General features: G+C 37.7%; 1 protein-coding gene across 2 annotated transcripts in view; it reads right to left on the bottom strand.

The window, feature by feature from the left end:
• The window catches only part of fbxo11b (F-box protein 11b), a 154,505-nt gene that overhangs the window by 1,948 nt on the left and 140,891 nt on the right, over window positions 1-11,666 (bottom strand). For both annotated transcript variants that reach the window (XM_043695619.2, XM_043695620.2), the window contains 4 exons: window positions 6,167-6,277; window positions 4,464-4,571; window positions 558-666; window positions 361-459 (listed from right to left, as the gene is read on the bottom strand). In XM_043695619.2, coding sequence (XP_043551554.1) covers window positions 361-459; window positions 558-666; window positions 4,464-4,571; window positions 6,167-6,277 — 427 coding nt within the window. The remainder of the gene's footprint in view (window positions 1-360; window positions 460-557; window positions 667-4,463; window positions 4,572-6,166; window positions 6,278-11,666) is intronic.

Below are 11,666 nucleotides of genomic sequence, written 5' to 3'. Positions count from 1 at the left end.
CACTTTAGAGTGAGCTTGAAATAATTCAAATTTACACAGTAGTTAAGAAAACTAAATGTGTTCTCATGGACATATTGTATTCTACTTCATCACTGTTTATTTTAGGAGGTAACGTTGGTTTTCTTCCCAAAAGAAATAGCAGGCCAGCTGAATATCAAATTTCAAACACATGGGTGACCATCTATGCTAAATCCCAAAAGACATGTCTACTACTTGAAGGAAAAGAATACTGCTATGATAGATGTGTTATATATCAAGTGACAACATACAGTCTGGTGACACAGAGGACCTCAACCTAGACTGAAAATTATGGATGATGTTCACACTATAATTACTCAGTGTTTCCTATACAGCACTGACCTATCATGTCTAATGAATTCCACATCATGTCCTTGATGGCACTTCTTAATGCAGTTTACACAGATTGCATTACGATCTGTCGTGTTGCAGGTGTGACACCTAGTGGTTGAAAAGACAGGTGAAATTAAAAGTTATTTAAAATAAGCTGCTTTCCACTTTTGTTAGATAAATAGATATGCAAGAGCCATATAATTTACCTGTAAAAATCATGCATTGGGTAGCTTGTGTAACTCGATATCTTGTACAGGCACTGGCCCCTATTAACAGCCTTTTCAATTGCATCTTGATTGTTCATTATTTTGTTGTCTTAAAGGAAGAAAAAGCACCATGTTTATATGATTGTGTGGCTAAAGTAGAATTTTACCGAGTGCATATTAGCTCTTCCTTCACCCACATGGTCAGATTTCGACTTTCTTAATACTGGAGAGAACTACAGCTCTTATTTCCTCAATATGTTATGGCATCAAGTCGCTATTCGGATTTAAGAAACTGTTCAGAATTATGGTTCCACCACCTTCTAGCTGGATATTCCATGGTTGAACAATCTTTCCCCCTCCCTTGATTCTTTCAGTGACGTGGAATTGAAGCCCTGTAGTTATTGCCCTCAGGGAATACTTTGCTTAAACTGTGCTCAAACATGATAAAAGGAATGAATGGAACTTGGTCTAAGTTAAGGCATGGACAGGGAGAGAGTTGAAGTCACCATAAGATATAGGAGCAGAATTACACCATTTGGTCCACTGAGTCTGCTCTACCATTCAACCATGGTTAATATATTTCTCAAGCCCATACTGCCACCTTCTCCCTCAAATTCTTGATCACGGTTTAAAATCCCACAATACCAGGTTATAGTCCAACAGGTTTATTTGACTATTTGGTGTATGCTTTTTAACTTTGTCCACTCCAGTCCAACACCAGCACCTCTACATAATAAATCTTGATCCTCTTAGCAATCAAGATCTGTCTTAAATACACCAATAATTTGGCCTTCACAGATTCATTCCCCTCTGGCTGTAGAAACTCCTGACGTCCATTATAAAGACTTGTTCCTTCATTGAGGCCATGCCCTTGGCTTTTAGTCTATCCTACTTGTGGAAACAATCTCCATGTCCACTCTATCCAGGCCCCTTGGCATTCTGTAAGTTTCAATGTGATTTCTTCCCCTCCTTACCTCCACTGTGTACAGAATGAGAGTCCTAAACTATTCATGACAAGCCTTTCATATCCCTCGTATCATTCTTGTAAACAACATGTGGACACCCTCCAACACTACACATTCAAGATTACTCTCAAAATTCCAAATGTGGTTTGACTTGTGCCTTCTACAGCCTTAGCAATACATTTTTGCTCTTATATTCTAGACCTCTTGAATTGCATTTGCTTTCGTGACTGCCAATTGAACCTGCATGTTGACCGTAAAGTGCTCAGTCCCTTTTTCCAATTAACATACAATTGTGGTCCCAACACTGACCCTTCAGAACTCGACTGGTCACCAGTTGTGATCCTGAAAATGATCCCTTTATCCCCATTCTCTGCCTTCTGCCAGTCAGCCAATCCTCTGTTTATACCAGTACCTTGCCCCAGCACATTGTCAAAGACATTCTGGAAATCTAATAGATCATGTTCGCTGGGTCTCCTATGTCCAACTTGCTCATTACCTCATAAAAGTCACTACCTAGGGACTAGAATTGTGAGTGGAAACCAAAATCAATACTGTTTCTTTCCAATATTTAATTTGAATATATTTCTGCCTGTCCAGTATGGATGTCAGTTGAGCAGTCCAACATTTCAGCAGTGGAGGAGTTGAGAGAGATGATGAAGGTATTAGTCTGAAACTAATTCCATGTTGCTCAACAGCAGCATATGGATGATAAATAGAAAGGTGCCAATGATAGAGCAGGGGCATGAGAGGCTATTGCAACTGACTACTATCTTAATCGCAGCCAGGCAGAGATTGGAACCAGATGCAGTGGTAACAAACCCTGGCCAATGCTGCAGAAATGCTGAGAAGTTAATAGATAAAACTTATCTGTTATCAATTAACTTATGACTTCGAGAAGATATGACTTCGAGAAGAGCTATTTTGTTGTTATTGCAGGTTGGAAATGCAACTTGGGAGAATTCAAACAGTGTTCTGGGAAGTTTGAGAAGGCAACAACACAAAAACTGACTTTGGCGAAGATAGGGATGTTGGAGATGGTGCACTAGTTTGGTCAAGGGTAGGGGATGACAGATTTTAAGCTGGGAGGATATATTTACAAGATGAGCTAGCTTGGGAACCAGTTAGGAATTTAGGTGGACAGCAGTCTTGTGGGAGGAGGATTGCAGGTGGTTGACCTCATGCATTTTAATTCCTTAGGCTGTTTACAACCTCTATTAGATATGTTCGTGGAGTCACTAAAGCTACACACAAGTTTACATGACCATAATCGAAATACAATCCCATGTTAATGTCTGGGACAGGAGCTCATGAAGCATTGTTACAGAAAATAGTTGGATGGATTGACTTATTGGAATACTGGCAGCTGTATATCTAATCTTTGCATAAACTCATGAATCTATATAGTCAATGACCCAAAGGTTGACTGATTATAGAGTTTCACAGAAAGCTTAAATCACACCTCGAAGCAACCAACAAAAAACTCTATTCAGACAAAGCAGCTCGTGATCAGGCACTGTCTATATAAGTTACAACATTCTTACAAGATCAGAATTTATCAGAACTCATTTAAATGCAACATTATTGCATGTATGGGCATTAGTGGTCCATCATTCATGAATTACTTCTATGCCTCAAAATCATGGAATAAGTTTCTCAACGTAGCTTCAGAAGGATTACACTCCATGACTTAATCTCCTTTGCTGATAGAACTATCGGCAACCTGCCAAATTAGTACCTTCAAGCCACTTTTCTTTCTTTAGCTGACATACAGCTCAACTGGTATTATTCAAAGCTTTTTAATAAAGCTTGTTCTACTTGAAAGTGAGAACATAGCCTGAAATTCCAAACCAAAGAGTTCATGATTAAATGTCTTACAGCAACCTTTTCGGGGAGATTAAACATACGGTTTGATACAGGAATCATATCAGATTTGCAGTGATGATGGTGAAAACTGTCTGCATTTGCTGTCATTATAAGTTATCAGTTCAGAGGAGCAGAGTTCATGCATGTACGTTTGAACATGAAAGCTGCTGTTGAATCTATACATTCACATAGGGTATGGTGTGTTTGTCTAAGGCTACACACACACTCCATGGAGATACATTAATCAACCCAGACTAGATTGCTAATATACAGATTTGCAGAGTCAAAGCTTAAAGACTTCCAAATATTTAGAAAATGACAGATTAATCACGGGGAAAAAAAACTATTCCTGTTAGCAAGAACTGGATGACACTGATGTCAGGCGATTAGTAAAACATTTTGTGGCAACACGAGGATAATTTACTTTCACACACAGTCATTAGAATCTGGAATGCAGAGTATAGCAGATGCAGATTTAATTACAAAGTTCAAAACTTTTAGGTTATGGGGAAAAGGTGTGGTGTGGTCCTGGCTGCATTGCTGTTGCAGAGAATCCATATGGACATGTACATAATTGTAAGGATGAGAAATGAAGGAACTGTGTTTCACTCAGTCAATGCTTCAAGGACAAACTCAAGGCAGCCTGGGGTCAATTAATTGTTTCAGACATGCCTTAATTGCCATGAAGAAAGTTAAGTAAATTGATAGTGTCGATGGGTCAGTGAGCTATTCAGCTTTAAAAGAGGGATTATGAATCACTGCAAGGTTAAGTCTCCATTAGAGTCTTTTCCCAATAGGCATTTACTAAGTTACTTTAAGGATAGAGGAAGGAAGACAGCAAATAAAACATTACCAAGACATCAATCATACAGTTTTCAAACAGTTACAGGGATAGAGTGGTAGTGCGACATTTGTGACAGTGCACAATTAGGGGAGACTGCTGCTCTCCTCCAATCATAATTACTGGTGCAAGTTTTTCTTTTTTTTTCTATGTAGATAATAAATAGTCATCTACATTATACCATCAGTAAGATCAAATGGTTTTCCAATAGCAAAGTTTAATAATATATTTTTATACCTTTCATTGAAACATTCACGCCAGATGCCAGAAATAACCCTCCAAACCGGTTGTTGAATATCTGATTGTTTTCTAGAGTAGCTGTAGCATGATTTGTTATCTCAATGCCTATGAAAGAAGGACAATGATTACAAATAGCTGGACTTGTAAGGTTATACAACTACTTCAGGCCACCTTTAAACCTAAATAGTTAAACACAGCTGAGGTAAAATTTCTTGATCCAATACCAATTCCATTACGCTCCAGGTAGAGCCTGTCCCCAGTGGTGTAGGGGAGGAAGACAATGAATATATATCCGATGGTCAAGATAAGTACCTTGGTGATGGTTAGGGTGAAAAACTTGATCCAACATTTGGTGGAACAACTGAAAATGCTAACTGTGGAACGGAACCCCTTTATTAAAAAAAAGTCAATTTCATTGATGCCTACAGTTCCTGGACTCCTGTGTCTATGGATCTGAACGTTGATATTCTAACCACCCAGCGAGCTCAAGGTTCTTTCTTGACATCAGCTGGCATAGTTGTACTAAACTCGCACTCCATGGGAATTGCCAAATATTGCCCCTCCTTCCATTTTACACAAGAACCGTTTTGCAGGTATCCACAAATTCACAACCATGGCATTCAATAAAACAAACTTCTCTCACTAAAAGTCAGGCCCCAAAACAATCGACATAAATTAATATTCTATTTGTATAAATACATTTAATTAACTTCATTCATCCCAGAGGTGTTGAGAAACTAGCAAAGGTCAGGGGGATTCACCCTGCAACACAGCTAGTCCTGCATCAACTGAATGGTTAGCACACAACAACATTTATTACTCTATAACATGTGGGTAAGGAAAACAAATGACGAAGTGAATAAAATACCATCCTGCTGGAAAACTTCGACTTTTTTTATAAACACCGTTAGTAAAAGTAGCACCTTACTGTCAAGTTTGAAACAAAAGTGCAAACTACAGACATTTTGATTAATTTTATATTGACTGCTATGGGTGCCAGTTATAAATCAATTGCTACTTTCACATCAAGCCAGTTTCCAGCTTGTTCTGGAGTATATTCTCAGTTATATTAAAAAACTTGAAAATTCACAGCAGCAACATCTACAAGCTCATTTCCCATTTGACACAAAAGTGCGAAAAGATTATTCCATCTGCACCATAAAACTTCAATTCGGTTTTTATATTTTTGTTTTTTTAAAATATAAAAAATAAACATGCATGTAAAATCTGTTAACGATAACAGGTGGAAGGCAAGCAAAAACCTTCTAAATTGACAATTAAATTGCATTAATTTTAATAGATCAGGCTTGGTGACAGATTTATTTGATATTTGAATTTAAATAAAAAGGCTTGTTTCACATCAAAAATACCTTCCATCAGAACCACACTGCTTGCAGTCAGCAATGGCCAACAGCTTTTTCCATCGAGTGTTTTACATACAATTCAAAACAAACTATTACAATGGAGAGGAAAGAATTTCAACATAATGTACGCATTTAGCACAAGCCAGTCATGACTGTATCAAAATCATGGTCTTTATACAACAAACCACATATGAGTGATCGTGTTGCCTTTCTCACTTTCAAGACTAACCATTCCATTTCTCACATTATGTAATACCACAACAACGGGAAGAAAATTTATCAAATAATTTTATTTACACATTACGTGGACACAAACTTTGATTAAAAGTTACAGACCTGCTGCAAACCCATCAAATATCCTGTTCTTTCGCAATACTGGATGGCTGTTTGTGCTAATAAGAACACCAGCTTGGGCATTCCTGAAGATATCATTTTCCTCAAGGAGTCCTACAATAAGAGATGAAAGAGGGAAAGCAATATAACTAATATAACAAAAATATATCAGCGGCAATAAAACTCAAGCTACTTGGCATTAAACAATCCCAGAAGTAACATGACACTAGGTTATAGTCCAACAGGTTTATGTGAAATCACAAGCTTTCAGAGTGCTACTCCTTCATCAGGTGAAGTCTACACCTGACAAAGGAGCAGCACTTAGAAAGCTTGTTATTTCAAATAAAACTGTTGCACTATAGCCTGGTGTCTTGGGATTTCTGACTTTGTCCCTTCCAGTTCAACACCGGCACCTCCACATCATGGCTACCATCAACACCTTAAACAATGTGATTTTTAAACCTTTGAGTCTCTTCAAAGAAGCTTTAAAAATTCTTCACACAGGAAGAGAAACACCAAGTGATTTTAATCAGGAAGTATCATTATTGGAAGTGTATTTTCAGCATAAAATAGTCCTCTATAATCCATTTTAGTAGACAGCAAAACATACAAAGCAAAAACAGAAATTGCTGGCAAATCTCAGCAGGTCTAGCAGCATCTGTGCAGAGAAAACAGTCAATGTTCAAGGTCCAATGACCCTTAGAGTTCTGGATCCAAAATGGTGATTCTGTTTTTTCTCCACAGATGCTGAGGTTCTCCAGCAACTTCCACTTTAGTTTCAGATTTCCAGCATCCGTTTTTTTTTGCAAAAATATCAAGTCAGTAGTTAACTGTATAATTGCTTTTCATAAGAGTTCAGCTGCAGTTTGAAATTCCAAACCAAATCTTGCCATTTTGCGAAGCAATTCTATTTATATTCATATTAATTGCAGGATATTACCCATCACTGACTCAAGAAATTGGTATCTGCAATAAAATCCCACAAACTCTGTACTTGTTTCTGAGTAACAGAGAGGAAATGCTTTGAAGAATTTAATTCCTCAAAACCCACTTCCACAAAATGTGCAAACCTCAAAGTTAAATCAAACAAAAATTCAAGATCTAATGATCCATTCAGTTTCATAAATGATGAACACTCGCAGTTCTAAGCATGTGCTAAATTTCAAGATAATACAAAGCTAATGAGGTTGGCAAATTACAAATATGTTGCTCTTGAAAAGGTACCAAGCTGCCTTCTTGAAGTACTGTGGCCACCTTCCCTTAATGTTAAATTAATGTAGAGAATTGCAATATAAATGATGATAAGGATCCTGAACAACAAACTAAAGATGCTGCGACAATGCCCGTTGGCAGTAACTGAAGCTAATTTTTGGAGGTATTACAAGATCAACACTGAGCTGTAATAGTGGGTAATCTTTCTACTTTTTATGAATAGTAGCTGCAACATCACACCACTATGTGCAGTAGAAGAAATGCAGGTATTGAGCAGTTACAGGAGAGTTCTCCAAGTGATCAGTAGCTACAAGAAACTGAGTTACACGTAGATAGTATAGACAATGATAAACGGTTTCATTTTCTCCACAATAAGAGCAGAGGCAGGACCTGCATTTGAGGGGTGAATTTAAAAAAAAAATTACTGCCAAAATAACAACAGTATAATGCACTAGTTTTGAATAATATGTAAATCATCCAATGACTAACAGCAAGAAAGAAGTACCCTGTGAAACACAAACCTTCACAAGTTGTTGGCACTATTTATACCACTCCATGGTTAGAGCTTATACTGATGAACAAGAGAGGGGAGTGGTATCTGCACCAAATTGTTCCAAGAAGCAATGACACTAAGTAGAATACTTCAAATGCTGTTTGTGCTCAGAGGACATACGACTATAACTGAAACAGGCATGGGAATCCAGGAGGAAGAGTTTCTGTTTTGTACTTGAACAGGTAGAGGGTTCTTGCAACCTGTATGGGCTACAGCAGGCTCAATGAGCACAATAACCATGGAAAAAGGGGGCATTCAAGTCAGGAAAGTAAAAAAAGAATTTAATAATAGCCAGAGCTACGTAACTAGAGGGATAGAGAATACTCTGCACTCAAGAGTAAGAATTGCAAGGGCTACATTGCTCCCCTTGGAGCTGAAAGCTAATGAATAAGACGGTGGAAAATTCCCATGGTCCACGTAGTCCACTGATATTTAAGAACACAGGTTCTGCACAAAATTGTATGAGCAACTTGGGTCTAAGTTATAAAGCAGAATCACAAAATGTAGTAATCTGTACACTGCTATTGGAGCCACAAGCACATTGCCATGCGTTCTATAAAATACAGTATTTCATGTACGGCCTCAAGAATGGTGTGGCAGAAATGGGTTTCATTCACAGGCTACTGACATCATTACTGGTGCAAAGATCTGCTCCATTGGATGGACTGCATTTGAACTCTGATGAGAACAATGTCCCAGCAAATCAAGTATGTAAAGCCGTCAAAGGATTTTTTTTTTTTTTTAAAAGGGGAGAGGTGTGCTTGGAGGACTAAAGTGAGGGGAGAACTTCAGCAAGTTAGAGAAAGGACAAGGCAATAGTGCAGGTAAAGATACAGATCACAATAAACCAACTGACAAACAGCAGAATGTACAAAAATAAGACTGCAACTGCCAACAGGATCAGATTAGATCTAAAACAGTAAAGCAACTACACTAAATGTTCTTTATCTGAATGTATGGAGCACTTTTTAATGAGACAGGTGACAAAGAGAAATAAATATATATTATCTGATAGCAATTAGAGATACAGTTGCAAGGTGACCAAAAATGGAAACTGGATATTCAGAGATCCTCAAATTTCAGAAGGATAGGCAGAAAATAACTTGATCAGATTTGTTAATAAAGGATGAGATCACTACAGTCATGAGAAATTCTCATTATGCAGACGATTGAGATGTAGAATCAATTTGGGTAGAATAAAGAAATAGCAAGGGAAAGATGTCACTGGTGAAACAGTTCATCCAACCTCAAATAGTAGTTACTTTGTCAGACAGAGTACAATTCTTTTACTAAAATGAAGGATTTTGAGAAAGGTTCTGCAATGTGATGGACAATTTTAAGCTTCGAGACTGAACAAATAAAATTTGCAAAAGCAGCTTTGAGTAAGAGTTAATGGAATGCATTCAGGCCAGTTTTTTAGAACAATACATTGTGGAATCATCCATGGAACAAGCCATTTTAAATCATGTAATACGTAATGAGTTACGATAAATTAATGGCATCATAGTAAAAGGTCATTCCAAAGAGTCATCAAAACAATGAAGTTCCTATTCAGTTTGAGGATGAGAAACGTGGGTAATTGAGTCACCACACTACAAAAAAGGCCACCTGGCCAATGAAGTCAATGCTGGCTCACTGTGGAGCAATCTCAAAAACTTATTCCCTGTTTTATCCCAGAAGTTCTGTGAAAAATGGCTATCCAGTTCCCTTCTTCAACCTTCAATTCCACCACTGCCATTACCCTCCTAGGTCGAGTTCCACATGATTAACACGTGTTGTGTAATAAAATCTGAAACTGGTGTCTTAAACTGAAAAAAAGGTAATTACAAGGGTATGAAGGCAGAATTGGCTGAAGTGGACAGGGAAAACATTAAAATGGTAAGGAGGCTGATAAGCAGATGTTTGAGCACTATTTCATAATTTTTAAAAATATAACCCACTGAGGAAGAAAAAGACTTGAGAAGGATGCACCATCCATAGCTACTTAAAGTACTATGGTATCAAACTGAAAGAAGAATGGCGGCCAGAAGATTGGAAACATTCTAGAAACCAAAAGGCATCTAAAAAGGTGAGCAGAGATCAGCAGCAAACGTAAAGCAAATAGCAAAACTTTCTGCATGTGCTTGAAATGAAGAGATGACTCCATTAATTAAACATCGTCTCTCAAAGAATGAGAATTATTAAGAAACAAGAAAATGTCAGGTGCTTTGCATAAGTATTTTGTGTCTTTCCAGTAAATGACATTAAAAGCATTCCAATAATTGGAAAATCATGAGTTATAAGTAGTAATCTAAAAAAACTACCACTAGAAAAAAGCACTTTGCAAACCTGATGGTCTGTATCCTAAGATCATAAAACAGCTGCAGAAATGTGGTTACAATTTGCAAAGGTTCCAGCGAATTGAAGAACTATAAATATAAAACCAATAAATATAAGACTAGTGGTACTCCACAGGGATCAGTGCTGAGTCCACTTTTGTTTGTCATTTATATAAAAACGATCCAGATGAGCATAAAGGCGGCATGGTTAGGAATTTTGCAGATGACACCAAAATTGATGGTATAGTGGACAGTAAAGAAGGTTATCTATGATTGGGAAGTCCTATGTACCTGATGGTCTGTATCCTAAGATCATAAAACAGCTGCAGAAATGTGGTTACAATTTGCAAAGGTTCCAGCGAATTGAAGAACTATAAATATAAAACCAATAAATATAAGACTAGTGGTACTCCACAGGGATCAGTGCTGAGTCCACTTTTGTTTGTCATTTATATAAAAACGATCCAGATGAGCATAAAGGCGGCATGGTTAGGAATTTTGCAGATGACACCAAAATTGATGGTATAGTGGACAGTAAAGAAGGTTATCTATGATTTCAAAGAGATCGTGATCAATTGGGTCAATGGGCTGAAGCGAGGCAGATGGAGTTTCATTTGGATACATGCAAGGTATTACATTTTGGTAAAATGTAATTTTACAATTAAAAGTAGGGCCTTGGGTAGTGTTATAGAACAGAGACCCAAGGGTTCAGGTACACAACTCTTTGAAGTTTGATAGGGTAGTTAAGTCAAGCTCACTTGCTTTCATTGCTCAGAGTTTTGAGTATGAAAGTTGGGACGTTACGTTGCGGTTGTAGAGGACATGGTGAGTCCTCTTCCACAGTACTGCGTCCTGTTCTACTGTCCCTGTTATAAGAAGGATATTAAGTTAGAGAAGGTTCAGAAGAAGGGGATTGAGTTATAAGGAGAGGCTGGATAAGCTGGGACTTGTTTCACTTGCACGTAGGTAGTTGAGGGATGACCATACACGAGGAGAAGGAGAATGGCAGATGACTTTTCTTTATGATTGGAGATTTCAAGACTGAGGGCATTTAAGGTGAGAGGAGAAAGATTTTTGAGGGGCTTTTTTTTTGAGAGAGATTCATGTGTGGAATCAACTTCGAGAGGAAGTGGTAGATGAGAATAGAGTTACATTTAAAAGACATTTGGATAAGTACATGAATAAGAAATATTTGAAGGGATAATGAGCCAAGAGCAGACAGGTGGGAGTTTAGTTCGGGATCATGGTTGGCATGAGCTGGTTGGACCGAAGGGTCTGTTTCCGTGCTGTATAACTCTACATTCAAGAAAGGAGGGAGACAAAAAGGAGGAATCTACAGGTCAGTTAACCTAAAAATCTATCATTGTGAAAATGCTGGAACCCATTAGTTGAAGCACAATATTTAGAAAATCACATGAAA

The sequence above is a fragment of the Chiloscyllium plagiosum genome, unplaced genomic scaffold (genome assembly GCF_037043375.1).
Source record: "Chiloscyllium plagiosum isolate Xiang-an unplaced genomic scaffold, Cpla_swu_hap1 HiC_scaffold_10, whole genome shotgun sequence".
NCBI lineage: Eukaryota > Metazoa > Chordata > Chondrichthyes > Orectolobiformes > Hemiscylliidae > Chiloscyllium > Chiloscyllium plagiosum.
The sequence above is the reverse complement of the archived record's forward strand: the minus strand, read 5'-3'. Positions and strand labels throughout refer to the sequence as shown.